Source organism: Elephantulus edwardii, unplaced genomic scaffold (genome assembly GCF_000299155.1).
Source record: "Elephantulus edwardii isolate Elephantulus edwardi_28Jun2011 unplaced genomic scaffold, EleEdw1.0 scaffold00089, whole genome shotgun sequence".
Classification (NCBI taxonomy): Eukaryota; Metazoa; Chordata; class Mammalia; order Macroscelidea; family Macroscelididae; genus Elephantulus; species Elephantulus edwardii.
The window spans coordinates 9,467,503-9,493,021 of NW_006399839.1; the positions used below are offsets into that span (position 1 = coordinate 9,467,503).

Here is a 25,519-nt window from a genome sequence, read left to right on the forward strand (position 1 = left end):
GTTCCAACTTAAAGGCACACAACAATACAGACTGATGAGGGAAAAAGATGGGCAGTCTCCTCTCGTGCAATTGACAGCCTTCTAAAAGGTGTTAGCAGGTGAGATATGAGCTGGTTCCAACTCGACGGGACACAACAACAACAAATACAGACTGATGGAGGCTGGATGGCAAAAGTGAGTAAGTGCTGGATTAGTAGAAAGGCAATGAGAAGTGCCTTGGAAGAAAGGCCTGGCAATTCATGGTGTCTAATTTAAACATGCACATATAAACCCAGTTGTCTTGGACTAGTTCTGACTCCTGAGGACCCGTGTGTATGAGCAGAACTGTGTTCCACAGGCCTTCCAACGGCTGATTTATTGGAAACATCTGGACACATGATTCTTTTGAGGTTCCCCTGGGTAGAGTTGAAGCCTTAAACTTTGAGTTAGCAGCCAAATATGTTAAGCACTCGAACAACCGAGAAACTCCCAAAATGCATGCAAAATAAAAAACAACCAACACCCACATTTTCTCTCTGATAGCTGTGTCCCTAGTGAGCCTGGAAGCACCACAAGACAACGCAGAACTGCCGTAACACAAACTGGGCACAGGAAGGAGCAGGGCTGTGAGTGCTGAGGCCCGCCGTGCACAGGGGCTGTGCTGGGTCCTGTGTGTGTCATAAGCTAAAGTCAAGTTAAGCAACTTGCACCAAACCCCACGGCTGGCAGATCAGAGAATGGAATCCTACACCCAGCCTGCGAGGCCCAGAGCCGCACCAGGGCCCAGCGCACTCCCCTACGTGCACCTGCATCTGTCCCCCAGGATGCTCTGGACACGGAGCCCTGGGCTGGGGGAGGACACCTTTCTGGAGGAGAGAATCTGGAGAGGCTTTGAGGCCCTCCAGGAGGTGAGAGGCGTGGGGCCTCTCAGAAGCCAGCCCAAAGTGGACTCCAGCAGGGAAGCAGGGAGGAGCCTGGATCAAAGCATGTGATATGCTTTGGAGCAGCAAATGAAGCTGCAGCAGGTGTACCAGGGCCCCTGGGAGGCAGGGCGAGCAATGGGGCAAGCAACGGGGTGTCCACAGGCTGGAGGCCTTTTGCAGACAGCTCAGAGAGAAATCTGATAAGGAATTTCCTTTCTGATAAGACCCGGCCCCATCCTGAGAGCTACAGGACTTCTGTTAAGCTGCCTTTTATGGCCCTGTTTTCAGAACACAGAGAAGTTCCAATTTCCCAGCTCTGCTGTAAGATAAGCAGTGGCCAAGATCCACTCTCACACTCCCTGACAGTGGCAGTGGCTGCCCCAGCCCGGTGGGGCCTGTGAGAGACAGAGCTCCTCTCTGGGGAGGGGCTGGCGCAGAGGGGGATACTCACAGGCCCTTGTAGAGGATGCAGCCGGCGAGCACGTGAGGCGATCGCTGGCAGGTCTGCAGGATGAGGGCAGCTTTCAGCAACAGTAGGGGCTCCACCTGCCCAGGGCAAGAAGTGCGCCCCAAGTTAGCACGCTCACTGACCAAAGGAGGAGCGTTCATAGCCCTGACTGGAACCTGTGAGGAGACCATGATACTCGGTAACAACCAGGACTTTCTACCTCTCCACACCCAGAGCTGCCGACCATGGCCACTGGTGGAATAAGGAGGTGTGTCTGGAAGCTGAAGGCGCAGCAGACACAGGCGTGTGGTTGTTCCAAGGAAACTCAGGAGACCTTGTCAGTGCAGAGGAGGGAGAGAGGGCATGGCCCTCAGAGGCACGTCCAGGTGCAGGCAGAAGCCACAGTCATGTGTTTCCTCCCTCCGAGGCCCAGTCACAGCTGTGAGGCAGCAGGCTCGAGGCCCTATGTGTCTATTAAATCACATACAATTACATCATCAGCATCTATTACTTGGAGGAATATTCCACTGCCACAGTCCTTCCAGAAAGCTGTGCACGAGTCTTTTTCTTACATAAGGACAGGGTGTGACCAGATCCACCAAAGAAAACCTAGTAGCAAGCTGCGGCAGGCACCTCTGCGTTTCGCCCGCCCGCCTGACAGATGGACCCGCCCGGCCCTGGGAGCTGTCAGAAGTCAATGTGCTGGAGCCACGTGCACGTGCTGTGGCTACTGGACCAAGTCTCCCGACTTTCTCTCAAAGCTTCAAGACTGGTCTCCCCGCTACCCAGACATTCAGTCATGCCACTCCGGGGTTTGACAGTTAAATAAGATGCCGTCCTCCTCCATTCTGGCCTAATGCTCATTTTTCGCCTAATGACCTAACCAGGTGGTTAAGCGAGAAGTGGGTAGACAGTCTCATTTTGCTCTGAAAGCGGTTCTGGGAAGCAGGTGTTCCTACATCATTCTGGGATTTAGAGAGAGAAGGTTCTGCGAGGTGCCCTGACTCGCCAGAGCGGACTCAGTTAGTGAGAGCAGTCATGGGGCTGCCACGCACGCCTTTCAAACTACGCTTACTGAGAAATGACGCGTGACATTCATTTCTCTAGCGAGGCAGTTCCCTGCTTCCTGCTACCCGACAAGAAACGTGTCCTGTCACTAAACACAAAATGAGGGAGTTCTGCTGGCCCGGTCCACAGGGAACAGCGCTGCTAACTCACACCTGGTGCTTCTCTGGTGGTTCGAATCCACAAGCGGCTCTACAGGAGAAACCCAGGCCATCTCCTCCTGCGTGATTTACAGCCTCCGGAAACCCGCCTAGAGTGTAGTTATGAGCCAGCTCCGACTCAAAGGCAATGAGCTGAGCTGGAGATAATAGGAAATGATTAAGAGGCATGGGCGTGTCACCTTGGTTCTGTCCCAGTTCCACAGCGAATTGAAGATCTTATGCAGGTCACCGGTGTTCTGCAGAATTTGCTCAATGAAGATGTCCCACTCGGTGCTCAGTTCTTTCTGGGAGCAGTTCTAGAAAATAAACCACCTCAAGTCAGTGCCCAAGCTGGGGAGTGAGAGATTTCCTGCAAGCATCCCACCTACCTCACAACATGGTCCCTCACGCAGGACAGCAGGCAGAGCCCCCACTTCACCCCGCTAACCTACCTGACTGCTGACAAACCTACAGGGAAGAGGAGAGGCTCGTGAGCCTGGGAATGGGCCTGGTCTATGTCCCTGGGGCTCTGAGAGCTCTGGCCCTGACCTTCTCACAGACAATGTTTATATATACAGAGTTACACAGCCTAGAATATGCTGCCAGGAGGGACATCATGCTCGGGGAGACGGGAGGGACAGTGCAAGAGCAGAAGACCCTCGATGAGATGGACTGCCTCAGTGACTGGGGGAATGGGGTAAGTGTGTCACAGACAATGAAAAGGGCTCAAGATAGAGCCGGGTTCAGAGCTCTTGTACGCGGGGTCGCTATGAGTCGCAGGCTGAGCCGCAGGCAACTCGACGGCACATAACAACGGAGTAAGTGCTGTGTGTCGGCACAACCGACATGTTCAGGGGTCCTTCGACGCCGTACTCGTACCTTGTAAGCCAGAGACACAGGTCCATGGTAGAAGCTAAAGAAGCCAATGAGCTGCTCCAGAAACTGCTTGCAGCTGACATCAGGGAGCTCGACAGCACAGCCTAGGGCCTGCAAAGAGGAACCCAGGGAGATCAGGAGATGCAGTGCACTGGGGAAGTCTGCAGTCAGGGGCCTCTTCAAATCACTGAGGAGCAATGATGTCAATGTGAGGAATAAGGTGCGTCTAATTCGGGCCATGGTCTTTTCAATCATTTGCTTTGCGTGTGAGAGCTGGACAGTGAATAAGGATGACCGAAGAAGAACTGAGCTGTGTTATCAGAGAAGAGTCCTGAACATCGCACAGACTGTCAAAAAGACAGCCAGATGTGTCTTGGAGAAAGTGCAACCAGAGAGCTCCTCGGAGGGAAAGATGACAAAGTTCCATCTCGGATACTTTGAGCATGTTGTTAGGAGAGAAAGTGTTGGAAAAGGACATCGTGCTTGAAAGGTGGAGGCTCAGCAAAGGAGAGGAAGATCTTCAACTCCCGGGACTGACACAGCGGCTGCAGAGGGTTCAATGTGTCAGAGATGATGGGGACGGGACAGGATAGGACACAGATCTGTTGTTCACAGGGTCGCTATGAGTGATCCTCAACTCCGCAGCACACAACAACAAAGGAGGCTGGCTGTTCCTCTCCTCTGAGCCGTCCCTGGAACCCTGGCATCCAGGCTTTTCACAGACAGACTCATGAGACATCAAAAGTGGTGTCCACTGTCCCCTCACCACCTCACTCCCCCAACTCCAGCCCACTGGTGCCCAGCGAACCATTTCTCTCGCACCTGTGCTGCCCGCTCTGAAATGCCCTCTCCCTTCCTGCTCATTCACCGCCCAGAGCTGATCCTCCACCTCCAGTGCCCACTGCAGATCCGAGTCCTCCCTGACACCTGTCTGGTAACTCTGGTCAATCGTGGCCTCTCTCATCGCCTTGGAAGGATGTATGTGAGTACCACATACTTTGTATCAGTCCTGAAACACTGTCCTGCAGGGCCATCTCATCTCCCCAGCTGGAGGAAGTGCTCAGAGGCCAGGTACTGCCTGGACCACATGAGAAGCCTGGCGGAGGGCCTAGCCCCCCAGGAGAGACCTGCAGAGTGATAGTCATCTGGACCTATGTTGAGAGAACTGGAATAGCTCATGTTCTTTGCACAGTAATTCATCTCTGGGGATAACTGCCACTTTTTCAAAGGCTGCAAATCACATGGGAGGAGACTGTCCACATTTCTCCTGTGGGCAGCTGGCAGATTCGAAGCACTTGCCTTTGGGTTGAGAGCCCAACTCCTTACCACTAAGCCACCAGAACGCCGTAGGATTATTACTGTCGTTGTTACAGGCCACTGAGTCATAACCAACTCACAGCTGACCCTCCAGCGGGTTTTCAGAGGCTGCAAATCACATGGGAGGATGCGGCCCGTCTTTCTCCTGTGGAGCAGCTGGGGGACTCCAACTGCCAGTCTTTGGGTTGGCAGCGCAACTCCTTGCCACTAGCTACCAACCCCCTTACACTGGAGCTCCCTGTAGAATCATCAAAAACTTTAAAAATACCTCACGTGCTCTCTCTCACACAACACACACACACACACACACACACACACACACACACACACTGCACTCTCTAAGAAGGTGACACTCTTTGCTCTACTCGCTGATGTGATCCGAGCCCTCACTGCAGAGAGACATAAAGTGAGAGGGCTCGGCCTCCTCCCCAGGCAGCCTGCAGCGTCCACCACCTTCCACGCTTGATCCCACCAGCACGTTCATAAGCGGCGAGATGCCAACTATAAAACAGAAAAGACCCAGGACCTAAAACAGCCACAGCAACTTCTGGCTTTAAGACTTCTGATGAGGCTACCGAAACCTCAAGACAGGCAATGGTTTCCTCACAAGGACACAGAAAGTGGGAACCGTATGAGAGAACAAGCTGACAAACTGGCCTTGATTCCAGGTGCACTGTAGATTGGGAATATGTATATAAAATAGAGAGTTAACAAAAATGGTACTTAAAGAACTCCTAGAACTCAATTAAAAAAAAAATAAACAAAATGCCACCAAACATCCACTTTATAAGTGAAGACATAGAAATGGGCACAAAACACATAAAAAGTGTCATTGTCATTAGTCATCGGAGCAAAAATGCAAAGTAAAACCACAGTGAGATACCACGCCCCCACCAGCACCGAGAACGGTTTAAATCAAACAGACTGACCACGTCAAGGTTGACAGAGATCCGAGATCACTAGAATCCTCACACATGCTTGGTGGAGACGGAAATGGTACCAGCCACTTGGGAAAACAGCCTGGCTGTTTCTTCTCAACAAGACTCACAGTCTAAGCTGGCAATTTCACTCCTAGATTTCACTCCCAAGACAAATGGAGACACATGTCTACAAGCAGTCGCACAAGGGACGCTCCCAGCAGGTGGCAGGTTGTAGCTGTCAAAACTGGATCCAATCCAGGTGTCCATCAAAAACAGGATGCGCCAGTAGACCACGGGATTTTAGGCAGCTGGGATACTGCTTGACAATAAATAGGACTGAAGTACCAATATATACAACATTACAGATTAACCTCAAAAACGCTGAGCAGCATGAATGAAGCCCGTCAACCGTAATACTTACGGAATACTGTATTATTCCGCTCAGATGGTGCTTACCATTCTAGGGAGGAAAACGTCTAGAACAATGACTGAGAGGCCCTGTGTGACACAGCAGAACTGCCCCATGGGAACGGCTCAGCTGACATCTCTAAGGGCGTAAGTCACCAGGTCTTTTCTCCTGCAGAGTATCCAGTGTTTGAACCGCCAACCTTTTGGTCAGCAGTAGAGTGTCTTAACCACTCCCACTCCCACTAAGGCCCCTTGCTGGCTGGAAGGAGCCTGGATGGAACACTCAGTGCACTTTGTAGAGCTGAGCCACAGTCGGTGCCTCAGGACCCGTGGGAAGCAGGCGGAAGAAAGGACAGGCTTCACCTCACTTCTCTTCACACGCTGCTAGGTGGCAATGATGGAGCTTTGCACTAGGCTTTTGCAAACAAGCTCAAAGGAAATTTGTAAAAGAATTTGCGAGGTGGCATGGCACTGGGGCAGGTAGGGAACTCTCTGGGGTGGCGTTGACGTTCTATGTTTTGACGGGGCTTTGAGTTGCACAAGATGCCTTAATTGCCAGATGCATCAGATGGTGCGTGTCAGATGTGTATCTTCATCAACTGTCCATTTTCCCCTCACAAGAAAAAAGAACCTGCAGTAAATAGGGAACTCTGATTAATGGCATAAACTAAGAGGTGCCGGAGGGAGCTCTGATGGCTAAGTGGTAAGGAACTGTGCTGCCGACGCAAAGGTATGTAGTTCAAATCCACCAGCTTCTCTGCAGAAGAAAGATGGACAATCTCTTCCTGAGTGATTTATTCCTCTGAAAAGCCATCGAAGGTTGGTTCTGTCTCCACTGTACACAAGAACCACCACCACCCACAACGTACTCTGGGGGAAGAAGGTACAAATGTGTGCAACTTGCTTTTTTTTTAATTTTTTTATTTTGTGTGCGTGTACCGTCAAATCAGATCTGACTGGTACAGGAGGATATTGCGCCTCCTTCTCCGGCAGAGCTTCTGGTGGACTCGAACCGTGTTCCTCTGGGATTGCAGTGCAGCTTCTTGCCACTAGGCCACCAGAGCTCCCCTGCAACTTGCTTTTAAAAACACTAAACATAATGCTGAGTGACATTAGTCAGTCCCCAAGGGCCAAGCATGGTATAAAACCACTACTACAAAAAGCTAAGAAAGGGTTTCTCCAAATAAAAGCCATCTTAGAGGTTCAGCAGTGACGGGAGGGAGGGACAGGAGGGAAAATGAACAGACGGACAAAGTGGATGAAGAGAAAGGCGATACACAGTAAGGGACTGACTGAATACTGTAATCAGTTAACCACATTCATCAATGGTAATTAATGTGGGAAGACTAAAAGGCTATGTATTAGTTTAGGAAAAATTAGTATGATTTGTAAGCCTTCACGGAAGTAAATAAATAAAAACCACCAGAAAAATAAATAAGTTGACCTGATGGAAGATAAAGGCATGGATGTTGCTGTATTAGGTGCCGTTGAGTTTGACCCTGTGAACAACAGATCCCAACCCCATTCTCTCCTGCGCCATCCTCACACTTCCTAACACCTACAGCGCATTGCAGCAGTCACTGGGTCAATCCACCTGGCTGAGGAGACCCTCCACCTTCCCAAGCATGACGTCTCTCTCCAAGGAACAGCCTCTAACAGCAACACCTGAAGTATGTGAGGCGAAGCTTTATCATCTCCGCCTCCAAGGAGCACTCTGGCTGCACCTTCTCCACGGCATCCTTGTTCGTTCCCTTGGCTGTCCATGGGATGTTCAGTGCTCTTCTCCAACACCACAGCTCAAAGGCATCAATTCAAACTGGTGCTCAAAAGCACCACCACAGCTCAAAGAATTGATGCCTTTGAGCCTGTGGTGTTTGAAGGCATGGATAAGCGATAGGAAAAAAAAAATGCTAGCAGAATCTTCATTGTAGAATTTAGCAGGCCTGTGAGCATTTGGAGAGCTCTGGTAGCTTAGTGGTAAAGGAGTTACGCTGTCAACCTAAAGGCACGTGGTTCGAATCCACAAGCTGCTCCGCAGGGGAAAAACAGGCAATCTCCTCCTGTGTGGTTTACAGCCTCTGAAAACCCACTCAGAGAACCAGCTGTGAGTCGGGTCCAATTCCCCGGTATGTAACAGTAACACTGAGTACTCAGAGACAAGGATGATGAACTTTGTCTTATATACTTTGGCCCTAAGGAGGGGGCCAATCTTTGGAAAAAGACATCACGCTGGGAACGGTGAGGGAGGGTCAGCGCGAGAGAGGAGACCCTCAAGAAGATGGCCTGAAGAATGAGCGGACCAATGGGCTCTAGTGTCCTGGATACTGTGAGGATGGCGCAGGACAGGACAAGGTGCAGATCTCTTCAGAGGAGCTATGAGTCTATGTCACCTGACAACAATGAATATTTGCCTCTGAGGAGGAACGTGGCCACACTTCCTCCAAGACAGCCAGGAGCAGTGCAGTAACCATGCTGGGCGTGTTCTCAAGTGGATGGCTATAGTGTGTGCAGAAAGCATCCTGAGGCCAGGAGGGTTGCAGAGCACCCGACGCTGGGTTGAGGGGCTGCGGATGGAGGCCGGCTGTAGAAGGCAATGCTCTGAAGCTTTGGGGTCCCAGGACTCACACTCAAGTCGGCCAGCCTGGCTCGCTCTGGAAGGCACCCTGAGGTGCTCTGACTACCTGCTGAACTCACCCAGAGGTAATCTCCGTCCACCTTGATGGCAAACTTCAGCTTCCGCAGACGGATGAGGGTGGGAGGAGATCCAGAAATGTCCGCAATGCAGCGGACCACGCCGGCGATCTGTCCGCAGAGCAGCTCCTGCTGGTCGAGCAGCGTCTGCGGGGGAGGGGAAGGAGCACATTCCAGACAGGAAGGGGAAATTCCTTAGCTCCACATCAGTGGAACAGGGGGGCTGGTGGCCAGCCTGCTTTCACATGGTCCATCCGTTCAGAAGAGGTTTCTAACACTTTAAAAGGACTGTACAAGAGCCAAAAGCAAAGGAAACTATATGAAGGAGACTTTCTGTCGCCCACAAAGCCCAAAGCCCTTACCATGTGGCCGTTTCTAGCAGCGGTTTTTGACACCTGCCCTGGAGGACTGAGCTGTCTGGAACAGCCATGGCAAATGCGACTGTGCACTGGTGCACATGCACACCTGAGGCACATGTGACGATGCGGGAGGCTTTGTCCCTCAGATCCTCTGCACATAGCGGCCGAAGGGCCCGGGTTAATCCCAACCTCCACGATGTGAGAGAATGAAGAACCACTTGCTGATCAATCTTGTTGTTGTTGTGTACCATCAAGTCAGAGCCTCCCCGTAGCTGACCTCCAGCGGGTTTTCAGAGGCAGTTAATCACATGGGAGGAGACTGCCCATCCTTGTCCTGCGGGGCAGCTGGTGGATTTGAACCGAGGGCCTTCTTGGTCCAACTTAGCACTAACTAGACGTGGGACAGCCGGGTCCTATGGCTGCTGCATCTCGTTACCAGATGCAACAGAGCACGCACGCACCACTTACATGGATCGGGGGTCTAGATCTTACCGTTGGTTTAAAGGAGACTCTGCGGATGCAACACGGGAAGCACCCCAGCAATTGCCACACCCAGATGGCGGATGCGCGGACATTATTCTAATTACGCAGACAGCCTGCATTCAACTCAATGGCATGCTGGGGTTGGTGCACAGCGAGGACTACGGGAAAATACGAGGGACTCAGAACCCACGTTACCAAGCTGGGTTACTTGGGGCTTGTGTGGGTCTTAAGGAAGAGGGAGATAAGTGGTGGAGGGGGTGCAGGGAAAATGAGGGGGGATGAGGGAAAAATTAAGTGACATTTAAGAAAATAAGGTGAAATTTAAATGTGGGCTTGGTATCAGATGGTATTAAGGTGCTGTTACTGTTGTTGTGTACCACAGAGTCAGAACTGACCCATCGCTGACCCTCCAGCGGGTTTTCAGAGGCAGTTATGGGAGGAGGTTGCTCAACCTTCTCCCCTGGTGGCCTCAAACTGCGTGCCTTCGGGGGTGCAGCACAGCTTCTTGCCGCCAGGCCATCAGAGCTCTCTATTAAGGCGTCACCATGATCAATTACTTTTACTTTTACAAGGTGTGCTGGTGCTAAGACATTTCCTTATCACTTACGGATGCCACCTGACTTCCACGATGGGGCGATGCAGCAAAGACTGCAGATCACCTGAGAATGTTCTAGATAAAAAGGATGGGATGGGGGTTGCTGTGAGGTGCCATCAAGCCGACACTGACGCACAGCGACCCTGTGAACGACAGATCTGAACCTTGTCCTTTCTTGTGCCACATTCGCGATCTCTGTCAGGCACAAGTCCACTGTTGGAGTCCCCGTGTCCATCCGTTTCGCTGACAGTCCTCCTCTTTTGCTGACTTTTCCCAGCACTATGTCTCTAAGGACTGGTCCCCCCTAAAAAACACACCCAGAGTAAATGAGACAAAGTTTCAGCATCCTTGCCTCTAAGAAGCACTCTGGTCGTCCACCCTTCAAGACTGTCTGATCATCAACACTCTGCATAAAGTTAACAAAACGCTGATCCCTGTCGAAGCGGGCGCTGTGCGTATAGCATCTCCGTTTACCACTCTCTCTGCTTTCGCGTGGGTCTAGATAAAAGTGTTTCTTTTATTTGAAAGTAAACTGATCAAAACGCCAGTGGCTGAAACAAATCCTAATGGCTAGAGAGGGTTAGATGAGACAGCACAGAGCCGCTTGGGAAATTTAAGACCCGAATAAGAAATAGGACCACCAAGAATAAGACAGAAGAGATTTCACATGCCTGGATTCCTCAAATGAAACCACCTCAGTGGAAACTCAGCGCTTTTGAAAAGCCACTGCTTAGAGGCAGCAGGACCCCTGCAGAGAAGTGAGCTGCAGCTGGGCTTACCTGAGCAGGGTAAAAATAACAAATACCGGCTCTCGTTGGGTCGCCTTCTTCCTTCACCTTCGAACCATCATAAAGGAAGAAATAATTCCACCTGGCAAGAGGACAGAAGGGAGCCGTGTTTCCTTTCATGCTGTCAGAATGGCATTTTAAAACCGCTTCCCACTTCCCAGCCCCAGGGGGGCTCATTATTCAGAGTTTGAAAAGCTCTCTGGCAGCTCCAGAAGAAAGCAGACTGAAGCGACACACAGAGATTAAAACCTTCTCTGAGTGCAGCAGGGTCGAGCCCAGCCACCAGGGCACCTGCCCAAGATGAGGCTGTCGAGTGAGGGTGAACAATGATGGTTCGCGTTTCAAACACTCGACCTTAACTCTGGGCCCACATGGTTTGGTAAACAGACCCGTGGAGCTCTGGTTACAAAATAATTTAGGGCTAGGGGAGCTCTGGTGGCCTAGTGGCAAGAAGCTGCACTGCAATCTCAGAGGCGCACAGTTTGAATCCACCAGATGCTCTGCCGCGGAAGGAGGGACAATCTCCTCCTGTACCAGTCAGATCTGATTTGACGGTACACACACACACACACACACACACACACACACACACAAATAATAAAAAAATAAAATAAAGTTATAAAAAAATAATTTAGGGCTGGGTAAAATGCACGCCTCACAACTGGTGAGCAGGGTGATGCTGGGAGACAGCACTTCCATGGACTCAAGGCAGCCCTGTTGGCTCAGTGCTAAGAAGCTTTGCTGCCAACCCAAATGTACGCTGGTTAAAATCCATCAGTTACTATGTGGAAGAAACATGGGCAATCTCCTGTGAGATTGACAGCCTTTGAAAACTGGCTGGAGAGTCAGCTGTGAGTTGCTTCCAACTTGATGGTACACAACCACCACCACCACCACCACCACCACCACCACAGATTCAAGGGAGGGCTGGTGACCTAGTGGGTAGCGAGTTGTGCTGCCAACTCCAAGTTGTTGTTGTGTGCCGTCGAGTCGTTGCGACTCATAGCGACCCTATGTACAACAGCCCTAAACCGTGCTCTATCCTGTGCCAATCTCATTGCCCCCGACACGCCCATCCCGATTACCCCAGTCACTGAATCAATCCACCTCATAGAGGGTCTTCCCCTCCTGCGCTGTCCCTCCACCCTCCCAAGCATGATGTCCTTCTCCAAGGACCTGTCCCTCCTTACAACATGTCCAAAGTATGTCAGGCGAAGCCCCAGAACCCTTGTCTCCAAGGAGCATCCTGGTTTAACCCTCTCTAGGTTGAATCTGTTTGTTTTCTTGGCAGTCCACGGTACATGCAATACTCTTCTCCAGCACCACAGCTCAAAGGCGTCAATTCTCCTTCTATCCTCCCTAGTCATTGTCCAACTCTCTGATGCATAACAAGTGACTGCAAAAGGCGGACCTTAGTCTCCAGAGAGACACTGTTGCTCTTGAGTATTTTGGAGAGGTCCCTAACCGCAGACTTTCCCATCGCAATACGTTTTTTTATTTCCTGGCTACTGGTGCCAAGAGTGTTGACCGTGGAGCAGAGCAAACTGAGTTAGACAGTTCAAATCCACGAGCTGCTCCAAGGGAGAAAGATGGCCAGTCTCTTCCTATGTGATTTACAGCCTCTGAAAACCTGCTGGAGGGTCAGCTATGAGTTGGTTCTGACTGTTGCAACAACGACCATGGCTTCATGCAGTCTTTCTGCAAATGTTGAACAGGGGCTGAGGGCAACAGTGAAAAAAATGACAAATGAATAAACATTTAACTCCGGGCAGTGAGCCCGACGGAGGGGACCCCAGGACCCTGGGGGTGCTCACAGGAAACACCCCCCCCGTCAGAATCCTACCAGACTTCTGAACATATCTCAAACACACTTCCCACTGCAACCTCCCCCAGCCCGATTCTTTCCCAGTTTGCTGCAGCTCTCCAGTCAGCCCATGCTGCCCAGCCTTGAACCACTGTGACCCGTAGAGTCTGCATGGCCTGAGTTTTGGAAGTAGTTTGCCAGGCCTTTCTTCCTAGTTTCTCTTTGTCTGGGAATGTTACTGAAACTTGCCAGCCTCCACTGACAGATGGGCGGGGGCTGTGGCTGAGGTGCACTGACCAGGATTCAAACCTGGATTTCCCCCAAGGAAGACAAGAACGTGTTACAGTCCAGCCTGTCGTTGTTGTTAGCCACTGAACTGACCGTGACTCCGAGTGACCCTGTGATCTGCACATACCGATCCTGCAACATCCCCACAACCTCCATTCTCTCAGAGCCCGTTGTTATGGTCACCGTGTGGACCCATCTCATTGAGAGTCGTCCTCTCTTTCTCTGACCCTCCACCTTTCCCAGCCCAGTGTCTTTGCCAAAGACTGGTCCCTCGTGATGACGTGCCCATGACGTCCATGAGAGGAAGCTTCGTCACCTTTGCCTCTAAGAAGCACTTCCTCAAACGCGGCACTGTTTGTTCCCTTGACAACTCAGCCTGCGGCATCAGCAAAGTGCTCCAGGGTCTTGCCTGATGACCTCTGTAAAGACATTAGGCAAACTCAGAGGCCGGGCTTGGGGCTTACATCTGGGCCTTTGAAAGCACGCGCATCAGGGTATTTCACGGCATAAAGGGAAAGAGCTGTGACCGCTCTCTTCTCAGTCTCCACCACTCCCTTGGCCTCCCCTGGCTCCCTCTCAGCTCATCTTCCTGAAGAGAACCACTAACTCCGTCTCAGACAGTCTGCCAAGTCCCAAGGCCAGATACACAACTTCCTGCAGGAAAAGTCCAGATCTTTCTGCCACACTCCACTCAAAGCCTGCTCTCCTTCCTTGCGCATTCTCAGAGGCCCAAGCACTCCAGAGAAAACCCACGTGACATTTCCCCATGGACTCAGTCACTCCGTCTCATTGTCATCAACTCAGAGCTCAGCCTCCAGGCTCCTGTTGTTGTTGGCAGGTACCGTGGAGTCCTAGACGACTCACAGCGATCCTAAGAACAAAAGTCCTGAACACTTATATAACTTTCATCGTTTCTCCACGTTCACAGGGTTTCTGGAGGCAAGCTATTCCAAAGTGGATGCCACTCCTGCTTCCAACTTGTTTTAATCGGGGAGCTCCACCAAACACTGTCTGCCGTGGGTGACCATTCTCTCATTTGACTCATCAGTTTCAACCGTGTTTAGCATCACAGCAACCACGAGTTGCCTCTTTGTACAGCAAACAGACAGACGAGGACTATGCCACTTAGAAGAGTGTCTGATCAGAAACAATTAAAACCTGGCCTGAGGGCCGCAGGTTAAAACCACCCACCTTTGGCTTGGTAGTGTAAATATCCACTAGGCCAACAGAGCTCTCTCGTTGTTGTTGTTGTTAGGTACTGTCGCGTCCTAGACGCATTCCAGGCTTCTCGAGGCTGTAAACTGCACAGGAGGAGACTTCCCATTCTCCCGCAGAGCAGCTGGTGCTAGTGAACCATGTGCCCTATGTTGGCAGCACAATTCCTTCCCACGAGGCCACCAGGGTTCCCCTAGAGCTTCACAGACACACTGCAGAACACCCTCCAAGAGCCAGCCTGTTAAAGCTCTGCTGGACGGGAAGTTCTGAACTGCCACCGTCTTTCAAATGCACCATAAGACCCAGGTTGTTAACAAAGCTGGTCGTCCCAGTGGGTCCGTGAATTGTGTGCGGGGCTACTGGCTGAAAGGTCAGCGGTTTGAATCCACCAGGTAGGAGAAATCTGAGGCAGGAGGCCCACTCCTGTTGAAGTTCACAGTGTCAGGAGTCACCAGGACGGCCACAGAGAACTGGAATTGACTCCATGGTCCTGGTCGGGTGTCCTCCCTACAGCCTAGGAGAAAACACTGCAGGACGCTCACAGGGTTCAGACAGACGGGCTTTGTAACGAAATGGTTCACAGGCTGCACAGACGTGCTCTGAAGAACACAGCTGTTGTTGCTGTTGTGTACCATGGGGTCAGAACCGACCCACAGCTGACCCTCCAGCGGGTTTTCGGAGGCAGTTAATCTCGCACGGAAGGAGACTGCCAACCCCTCTCCTGTGGAGCAGCTGGTGGATTTGAACTGCGTGCCTTTGGGATTGCAGCGCAGCTTCTTGCCACTAGGCCACCAGAGCTCCCTCTGTGAGGAATGCAGTATGTATATGCATACATGCTGTTGTTGGGGTACACTACTAATTCAGAACCGACGCCGAGCTGCCCCTCCAGCTGGTTTTCAGAGGCTGTAAATTGCACGAGAAGAGACTGCACTTCTCTCTCCCTCAGAGCAGCTGGTGGATTTGAACCATGTACCTTTGTGTCAGCAGGGCAGCTCCTTAGCACTAGGCCACATGCACATATATACACACATACATATGAGTACACACACACACACACACACACACACACACGTAACAGGAATCTCTGGTGGTGAAGTTTGTAGGGAATTGAGCTGTAATTCAAAGGTGGTATTTCTCCGGTGGTTCAAATCCACCAGTGGTTCTGAGGGAGAAAGACAGGCAATCTCCTCCTATGTAGTGTGTTGTTGTTATTGTGTACTGTAGAATTGGGACCAATCCACAGCTGACCCTCCAGCAGGTTTTCAGAGGAAGTTAATCACACAGGAGGAGACGGCTCATCTTCTTCCTGTGGAGAAGCCGGTGGCTTTGAACCAGGTGCCTTCAAGACCGTAGTGCAGCTTCTGGCCGCTAAGGCCACCCACCTCGGAATACACCCACCTTGGAATACCTGGCGGAGGGGGGGCTAGGAGTTGGTTCGACTTGACAGCAATGAGCTGAGCGGCTTTTGTTCTTGTTTTATTTTTTCCTCTGTGTAAAATGCACACAGCGTGGCTGGGGCCCGCCAGCGAGCCCAGCAATGTGGTCCAGCAGGCAGGGCGAGCCAGATCTCAGGCGGCGCCCATACTCACCACGAGGCCAACTTCGTCTCTGGGGTGCTCGAAGCCATTTACTTGCCAGCTGCCCTCATCCTCTTCCTCCGGCTTCTCTTTTCTGCTCTCGCCTCTATCTCCCCCAGAAAGATGCTTCCCCAATCCAAAGAATCCAGGTGTAGAAGGTTTACGCGTTTTCAGTGCCAAATGCCAACTGTTTAGTTCTCACTTAGCAAGAAAGTGCCACTTCTCTGCTTGCTTGTAGCTCCGGACCTTCATGAATATGACAGTGCTGCTTGGAACTCTGGGAGAGAAGAGGATAAAACAAGAGAATTCCACCAGCAAAGGCGAATCTACCGGTCTGGCTCCTTTGGTGTGACCATGGCTGTCTCCAGAATCAACTCCACAGGGCCTGTTGTCCAGGGAGTTGTTGAGAGGAGGGCTGAAGGCGGAGGAGGGCTGAAGGCGGCGAGACGGGGAAACTTCTAGTTCGTTCTAATCAAAGCCATTCTGGCGTTTCTTTGACAAGATTGAAGCTTTCAGTTCAAGCATCCCTGCCTTCTTGGCCCTAGGGGGTGGAAAAAAAAATACAAGGACTAATTATTTCTTAAACCCATGTGAAAGCATGTGACCCCACAGGGTTAAGTAAATGGTACACTTCAAAAGGGCTTTCTACCAAGTGGAAAACTGTGTCTCAAGAAGGGGGGGACCCAAAAGGGTAGCAGAAGATTTCTTCTTTTTTAAGTTATTTTTTTCCAGGTTCCCACAAGGAGTCTATTGAGGGAGCCAAAGCCAGTCAGAGGACACAGGAGTCCTACCACAATCATCTCCCTTGAAGCAGCCGGGCTCCTGTATGATGGGACACTCTGGTTGAAGTGGGTCAAATAAGTTCTTTAGAACACATTCCAGGCATCACAGATGACAAACTGAGCAACTAGTGTGAAGAGCTGTGAGGGCTAAGAGCTACAGGAAGTCCCTGCGTGGTAGCCTGTGCTCACTCACTGACCCGAAGGCGGGTTACTGGAACTTATCCAGGAGAACCCTGAAAGAAAGGCCTGGCAGTTGCTTCTGCTATGATTATAGTCAGAGAAACCTATGGAACAGTCCTATCATGTAACACGTGGGGTTTCCATGTAACTCATCCAACAATAAAGGTTTTTCAGGAAGAGTCCAGGAGAGATCAGTCCTTGGAGAAGGACATCATGCTTGGAAGGGTGGAGGGACAGCTCAGGAGAGGAAGATCCCAGATGAGATGGATTGACTCAGTGACTGGGGCAATGCAGGTAATGCAGGTAGGAGTGTGGGAATTAGTGAGACTGGGTCAGGACAGGGCGGGGTTCAGAGCCGCTGTACTTAGGATCACCACGGGTCACAGGTGACTTAACAGCACAATATCCCATGGACTGCCTAGAAAGCAAGCAAATCTGTCTTGCAGGAAGCACAACTGGGGTGTTCCTTAGAGGCCAGAATCGTTAAACGGCATCTCACGTAATACGGACATGTTGTCAGCAGGGTCTGTTTTTTGAAAACGCTATCAAGCTGGAAGTTGTGTCATCTCATGCACTCGCTGCGAAGGGTCAAGGACTGCAGCCTTCAGTATGGACTAAGGCTCAATGTCAAGAAGACAAAGATTCTCACCACTGGACCAATTAGCAGCGTCAGGATGGATGACGAAGAGACTGAGAGTGTTCACAGCTTCAGTTTGCTCGGCTCCACAGTCAACACTCTTGGCACCAGCAGTCAGGAAATCAAAAAGCGTATCACGATGGGAAAGTCTGCTGTTAGGGACCTCTCTAAGGTACTCAGGAGCAACAGTGTCTCTTTGGAGACTAAGGTGCGCCTGATACAGGCCATGGTATTTGCAATCGCTTGTTATGCATCAGAGAGTTGGACAATGACTAGGGAGGACAGAAGGAGAGTGGATGCTTTTGAGCTGTGGTGCTGGAGAAGGGTACTGAATGTACCATGGACTGCCAGGAAAACAAACAGATTCATCTTGGAGAGGATTAAACCAAGCTACTCCTTGGAGGCAAGGATTCTGGGGCTTCATCTGACATACTTTGGACATGTTGCCAGGAGGGACGGGTCCTTGGAGAGGGACATCATGCTTGGGAGGGTGGAGGGACAGCGCAGGAGGGGAAGACCCTCTATGAGATGGATTGATTCGGTGACTGGGGTAATTGGGATGGGTGTGTCAGAGGCGGTGCGGTTGGCGCAGGATAGAGCACGGTTAAGGGCTGTTGTGCATAGGGTCGCTATGAGTTGGAAACGACTCGACGGCACATAACAACAACAACAACAATCAAGCTGGAGAAGGTGGCGAGTTAAAGAGAAGAGAGGAAGACTCCCGACAGGATGGACTGACACAGTGACTGGAACAATGGACTTGACCTTATCAGAGATGATGAGGATGGTGCAGGATAGCGCAAGGTTCACATGTGTTGTTTGCAGGGCCACAGTGAGTTGTTGATTGGAGGGCACCTCAACACCACACACATGTACACCTAACGTGGCTGCTGTGGTCATTCCAAAAAATAAACAAATCAAGACCCAAATCTATTAACATGGCAGCACCGTGAGAGATGGAGAAGAGACTGAGGTTGTTAATAATCACGGCTTGCTCGGCTCTACCTTCAACACTTTTTCTAAATTCAGTGTTAACTTTTCCTTTATTATGTTCCACAACCAACACTCTTGGCAACAGCAGCCAGGAAATCAAAAGATGAATTGCATTGGGAAAATCTGCTCTCAAGGATCTCTCCAGAGGACTGAAACGCAACGATGTTAGTCTTAGAGACTAAGGTGTGCCTCTTTCAGGCCATGGTCTTCACAATTATTTCTTATGCAGATGAGAGCTGGACAATGACTAAGGTTGAGAGATGCCTTTGAGTTGTGGTGCTGGAGAAGAGTCTTGAACATACCATGGACCGCCAAGAAAACAAGTCTATCTTGAAGAGGGTGAAACCAAGTTTCTCCTTGGAGGCTAGGAGTTTGAAGCACCACCTCACATAATTTGGGCACATGCCAGAAGGAACCAGTCCTTGGAGAAGGACAACATGTTTGGAAGGGTGGACAGACAGCAAAGGAGAAGACCTTGGATGGGATGGATTGACACAGTAACTGGGGCAACAGGGGCAGGTGTGTCGGAGTCAGTGAGACTGGCTCAGGACAGGGCAGGCTTCAGAGTTGTTGTACATAGGGTCACTACAAGTTGCAGGCGACTCGACAGCACATAACAACAACAGTTACCATGGAGTTGATTCCAATTTCCAGAACAGACTGCCCTATGACATTTCCATAGCGGTAAATTTTTACAGAAGCCCACAGCCTCTTCTTTCTCCTGCAGAGCTGGTGAGTTTGAACCACCAACCTTCCAGGTAGCTGCTCTTCATTCAACCAGTGCAACACCACCAGGGTCGCAACAACTCCGGTAAATAACAGGACCCAAATGAAAACAGACCACCACAAAACAAAACCTAAAACAACAAACCTGGCACCTTGACAGGCCAAAGGTAATCTGAACATGGTGAACTCCACAGCTAGGCAAGTTGCCAAAGCATAGCCAAAAAGAGTAGGCCATCAAGAGGCTTTCAAACTCTAAGAGGAAGACAGCTCTACGTATTATGGAATTTCAGAGTCAGAGGCGTCCTGACATCATTTACTCCAAACCTCTCCTCCAAATACTACTTTACTTCTGCCTTCCTCTCACCAGAGAGGAGGCCCACAGCTGACAGATTTAATCTTCCTGCCACAAAAAAACAACAAACCCTCAATTGTCACTGAGGCAGCTTCAACTCACGGGAACTTTCTCTGCACAAGGCGGAAAGAAACGTATACTATGTGGATTTTTTACTTCCAAGAGATAGCCAGGCCTTTCTCCTGAGGTACATCTGGATGGGTTTTTTTAAAAAAAATTATTATTTTGTGTGTGTGTGTACCGTCAAATCAGATCTGACTGGTACAGGAGGAGACTGTCCCTCCTTTCCCGGCAGAGCATCTGGTGGATTCGAACCATGCGCCTCTGGGATTGCAATGCGGCTTCTTGCCACTAGGCCACCAGAGCTCCCCTATCTGGATGTTTTCAACATGCCAACCTTTCAGTTAATGCAAGAGTCCATGACATAACCATCTGTGCCACCCAGAGAGTACCTTTTACCAAGGTAACTGGCTCAAGTATATCAGAGATGGTAAGGACAGCACAGGACAGGGCAAGGTTCAGACTATAAACTGTAGTCGACTCAATCACATTTAACAACAACAAAACTGTAACTGAACACAGGACAGGGCAAGGTTCAGACCTGTTGTTCATAGGTTCGCTATATACTTTAGTGGACTCAAACACATTTAACAACAACAAAACTGTAACTGAATATTTAGCTTCTCTATCCACGACTGAATAAAAATGGCCTTTCAGGAAAACATCAAAGGAAGCGCTTCTCTGAAAGGCCAATATTCCCAGTAACATGATCTGAAGCGTGTGCTCGCGTCTCAGTCACTCTCCTGAGACCACAACAGTTTGTTAAGCCTCCTCTGGTGGAAAGAATACCCGAGAGCAGCCTTGCTGAATTTTGGCAGCCTGCAAAACTATCTCTGCTCAGCTCTAAAGATCTTGGGATGGTTCTCTGCAGGGACAACTAAAAGGTGATCACTGTCATGATCGTCTGTGGCGCACATCAGGGTGCCGAGATAGCTTCTGGAACCAAGGGCAGCGGCCTGAAGGTCCTCCCTTGTCATTACGTTCTTAAGATAACTGGCTCCTCCATCTCAAAAAGGTGCAGAAGCGGCCAGTGATGGCCTTGGGGTGGGAATGGGTGTCAGGATGTGATCTGAAAGCCTGGGAAGTGACCCCAACAGTCCCAAAGAGGGAAGACATGATCCGGAGCGCCTTGGGGAGGAGCAGGGTGGGAGGGTTTGCACGACAGCGGAGCTGGAGAGGGGACGCCAAAGGCTGCGAGGGGCCAGGAAGCGACCAATCAAAGCCCCCGAGGGTCAGCTAGTGACCAGCAGTCGCCCGAAGAAATAAGGAGCGTCTGGTCTCACCTCCAGAAGGCTGGGAAGTGGTGGACAAGGGCCCTCGGTGGGCTGGGAGACTGTCTCTCGGTGTGCCCGCGCCGCCAGGCTCCGCTGGCCCGCTGGAGCAGCTCAGTTTCGGAGTTCGGGACCCAGATGATGAGCAGTGAAGGGAAGCTACGCCCACCTCCCGATATCTACAAGGTGTGCAGCGATTGAAGTTCTAGTCCCGGCTGCGCGCCGTGATTACGTAACCGAGCGCGCCGTGCGCCTCTGACGTCGGAACTATGGCGGCGGCGGCTGGAGCTCTGGAATGGCGCACGGAGATGACGTAACTGAACGCGCCCTGTCCCGTCGGAGCTACGGCGGCGCCTGCACTGGAGACCTAGCCGGAGACGCGCGGAGATGACGTCACTGAGCGCGCCCTGCCCCGTCGGAGCTACGGCGGCGCCTGTAGGGGAGACCTAGCCGGCGACGCGCGGAGATGACGTCACCGAGCGCGCCCTGCGCGTGTGCTAGCGGAGCTATGGCGGCGGCGGTAGCTCTGGAACCCTGGCAGACGGCCGCTCCGCGGAAAAGGCGCTCAGCTGCGCGGCGACCGAAGCAGAGAGAAGCGACACCTCGGGACCCGGAGACGGATCCCGAGACAGACAGTACGACAGTACTTCGTCGCATCGAGGAGGCCCAGTGAGTGCGGGCTTCGCCTTTGATTGGGGTCCTGCTCCGTTCTGAGCCTCAGTGTTCTCATCTGTGAGTTGGGGATAACTGTAAAGTCAAGAAATCATTGCAAAACCCCAAGGAGCTCATGACAGGTCTTGTTATTAGCAGCCGTCGAGTGGAGTATGACTCATACCGACCTTAAGATAAACAGATCTGAACCCTGCCCTATCTTACTCTTTCTTTATGATTTCTGACATAACTGAGCCCATTGCTACAGCCACTCCTGCTGTTTGCCTGGCGTAGGCTTAAGGGTGTTGTGTACTTTTATTCATTTTGAACAAGGCTACAACTCTCAGAGGTATAGAACTCTGGGTCTCAAAGAGGCATCAGGAAGGTTTCAGCCCAGGTCTTCCTGTAGTTCTCTCGTTAAGTTGACATTCTTGCTCTTCAGCACTTCGGAGAGGTCTCTGAGTAAATTTTCCCAGTACAACACTTCTTTCTCCCAAGAAGCAGTTGGTGGATTCGAGCTGCATGCCTTTGGATTGGCGGCACAACTCCTTACTTACTAGGCCACGAAATCTAAATCTAGCTCCCTAGATTTTAATCAAGTTCCATTTCTTTAACTGTTAAGCTTGTTTTGCTGTGGATTTGTAGAGCCCCATTGGCTTGAATAAGCATAGATCCTTACTTTTACCTTGGAATCCTTTCTAATAAAGACTGTTGTTTACTGAGTATTTACTGTATGCAAAGCTCTGTAGTAAGGGCTTCATCTCCTTTAATCTCTCCAGCCGCCCTCCATAAGGGAACTCTGGCAGCATAGTTCCTAGGGAGTAGTGTTGCTAACCCAAAGGCCACACTTCACAGGTGGTTCGAATCCATCAGCAGCTCTGCAGGAGGAAAATGAGCTGTCTCCTCCTTCTGTGCCATTTACAGCCTCTGAAAACCCTCTGGAGGGTCAGCCCTGAGTCGATTCAGACCCAAAATCAGTGACTGACTTTGTCGCCCTCTGTGGTACATCCAGTGAGCATCCCTGCTTTAAGAGATGAGGAAACTAGAACTTGGGCTAAATCTGCATATTAATATCTTCTTATGGTGCTGTTCCTCTGTGCCAAGCTCTGTTGTGGACCAGGGATGCAGCAGGGAGCACAGACTGAGACACAGAGCTCACCATTGAGACCTGTACCCTAAGAATTGGGGGCCCCTTTCTCTCATGCACTCTCTGAGCACCAGCGGCCCCACATGCTATGGCCCTGGGTATGTTCACTGCACTTCCTTCTTGTCCAGTTGACACATAAGGACAGACTGTGTGATGCTAGCCATCAGCACTGCATCCAGCTTGGCACGCAAGGCAAGTTTTGGTCAGGGCAGCTACAGAAGGATCCACATTGATCACACTACCTTTTCTCAACAGGAGGGACCTTCTCGTGTCTGATTTTTGGAGTTCAGCGCTAGGTAAGTACCACCAGGTAAAAAGTAGGGGGTTGGGAGTGACAGGAGGAAAGGCCGAGTTGAGGGGGCCAGGAAGGGAAGTCAACTCTCAACTGAGGACAGCTAGTTTTCTGACTCTTACCTGTGGCTCTATGCCTTTTGGCATTTAACCCTGACCCTCAGTTTCTTTATCTGTGAAATGAGGATGATGATGTACCTGTCCCCAAGTGTGGTTCTGAGAATTAAAAGGGGCTGTTCAGTGCTTACAACACTTCTTCCCTGTGGCACCAGAGAGGGTAAATCTTAGCTGCCACTGCCATCGTTGTAATTTGTTGAAATAAGAACAAATAAGAAAACCAATCGGTCTGTCTTGGAGAGGGTGAAACCAAGTTTCTCCTTGGAGGCGAGGATTTTGAAGCTCCATCTCACACACTTTGGGCATGTGGCCAGGAGAGATTGATCCTTGGAGAAGGACATCATGCTCGGAAGGGTGTGGGAATAGTGAGGCCAAATTGGCTTTCCGTTTTGAAGATGTGGTTGCAGAGCAAGATCAGCTGTTCCTCTCTCCCCGGGGCCTGTGTGGGTGTGTTTAAGGGGGTTCACAGGGCCAGAGCCCACACCCCTGATGACATCTGAGGTCTGGCTCTCTCAGAAACCATCAACAGGTGTCTTGGGAAACATGGGGAACAGCTGCCGACCCTTGAGAGGGCGCTTCCTGAAGCCCTCGGAAACCTCCATCTTGATGCGTCACCTGAGCCTGCTGTGGCCTGTGACAGTGTCCCTGGGGAGACCCCAGCCTCGGGCTCCTGCCTCTGGAAGTGCGTGTGCTACGGCCTTGGGAACTTTGCCACCTGCGTCATTGCCAGGAACCAGCTGGCGTTTTTGCTGCTTTTGATGGAGAAGTGCCAGGTGAGTTTGGGGTTTTGTCTTCATTTTCCCCTCTGCCTTGCACACGACGGGCACTCGTACCCCTGGACTGAAACCCGCCGCCCCTTCCTCCTGCAGATCCCCAGGAGTCGCTGCTGCCTCTACGACCCTGTGTTCAGCCAGCTTGAGATTGCAGTTCTTAACGCCCTGGGCATGGCCGTGCTCGGAGAGAACGAGGTCAGCGGGTGGGGGCACCATGACGTGAATCCCCACTAGACAGACTCCGGACCCAGGACCCAGTCCCACATCAGTTTCTTTTGAGATGGCAGACATTTCTTTCCAGAACATTTCTCTCTTCAGTCACTGTAATAGGGGGTCAGGCAGCCAGGTACACATTGGCTTATATTTGTCCAGCAAAAAATAGCACCATACACGTGCCAGGAAACAGAATACAGGGTTTTAATACTGGTGAAAAATCTCGCTTCACAATATATTCTGAGTTGGTATTAACTCCGGGGCCTCTGGTGGTGTAATGGACAGGGAATTACACCGCTAACCCTAAATTGAGTTTGGCCTGGGCTTGGAAATTACAGGATACTCTTTGGTTTCTGTGTGTGTTCTGAAATTGCCCTCTAACTGTTTATTGTAAACTCTGCAAGTTGAGCAGAGCCGAGAAGAGCCTTTCCTCACTGTTGGCAGGTCCTCAGGCCTCCACTCAAATGAGCGTTTCTGGGTTACTGTTCTGGGGTAAGGAGTTGCGCTGACAATCTAGAGGCAGCTGGTTCAAATCCACCAGCTGCTCTAAAGGAGAAAGTTGGGTGGTCTCCTCCTGTGTGAGTTACAGCCTCTGAGAACCCACTGGAGGTTGAGTAGGTTCTGACTTGACAGGATTGAGTGAGAGAGCTCTGTGCTGGGCCAGGGGTGCAAGGGACCAAGATTAATGCGAGCCAGACCCTGCCTTCAGGGAGCCTGCCGTTACAGCGGAGCACATGGCATGTAATCGAGCCGATTAAGTGAGACATCTAGCAGTGGAACAGAATCGTGTCAGATCATGCACTGGGGTGGAGGCAGTTCAGGGGAGAGGCCATGGTGAAGGTTTCCTGGGTTTAAAACTAGATTCTGCAGGTTGACCAGTAATCCAGGGAGTTCTAATGGCCTAGTGGGTAAGGAGTTAGGCTGCCAACCCAAAGGCAAGCAGTTCAAATCCAATCAAGTCAGCTATGAGCTGGTTCCAGCTCAACAATAGGAAGTGACCAGGTGGACAGGGGCAGAATGGTGGGCAGCCGGGAACCAGAACAGGCTGATGCCGGGGGCCGTGGAAGCTGAGCAGAGTAGGAGCGGACCGGCAAAGGGCTTTACTCTGACACAGCGTTTGGATGTAACAGCGGGAGGAGTGTCTCCCGCAGGACACAGAGCACTCACTGGAGGGGCCCTGCAGCGTGAGCCGGAAGCCTGGCGGGCACTGAGCACATCACGTGGGGCAGGCACAGTTCCTGCCCTGACGTGAACCTGGCGGAGACCCTTCCTCACGCCGGAGCGTTGTTGATGACACGTGTTTAATAGTTAAAACCACAGTTCTCGTTTCATTGGTTTATAAATCCTGTAGCATATTCTAGATTTCATGCACACTAACATAAAACCTTGCAAGAATTTGTTCTTGAAAACAATGTATTTGAATTGTGTAAATAAATTTGTTGTTGTTGTT

General features: G+C 51.0%; 2 protein-coding genes across 2 annotated transcripts in view; one reads left to right on the forward strand and one right to left on the reverse strand.

The window, feature by feature from the left end:
- HPS4 (Hermansky-Pudlak syndrome 4) overlaps window positions 1-15,926 on the reverse strand; it is a 30,759-nt gene extending 14,833 nt beyond the window's left edge. Inside the window, exons 1-6 of the mRNA XM_006890516.1 lie at window positions 15,889-15,926; window positions 10,984-11,074; window positions 8,771-8,914; window positions 3,435-3,542; window positions 2,756-2,872; window positions 1,354-1,448 (exon numbers count right to left, since the gene is read on the reverse strand). Of these exons, the coding sequence (XP_006890578.1) occupies window positions 1,354-1,448; window positions 2,756-2,872; window positions 3,435-3,542; window positions 8,771-8,914; window positions 10,984-11,074; window positions 15,889-15,926 (593 nt within the window). The remainder of the gene's footprint in view (window positions 1-1,353; window positions 1,449-2,755; window positions 2,873-3,434; window positions 3,543-8,770; window positions 8,915-10,983; window positions 11,075-15,888) is intronic.
- Window positions 15,927-21,385: 5,459 nt separating this feature from the next.
- Window positions 21,386-25,519, forward strand: part of SRRD (SRR1 domain containing) — a 10,169-nt gene continuing 6,035 nt past the window's right edge. The window contains exons 1-4 of the mRNA XM_006890517.1: window positions 21,386-21,546; window positions 22,931-22,971; window positions 23,600-23,856; window positions 23,953-24,051. Of these exons, the coding sequence (XP_006890579.1) occupies window positions 21,386-21,546; window positions 22,931-22,971; window positions 23,600-23,856; window positions 23,953-24,051 (558 nt within the window). The remainder of the gene's footprint in view (window positions 21,547-22,930; window positions 22,972-23,599; window positions 23,857-23,952; window positions 24,052-25,519) is intronic.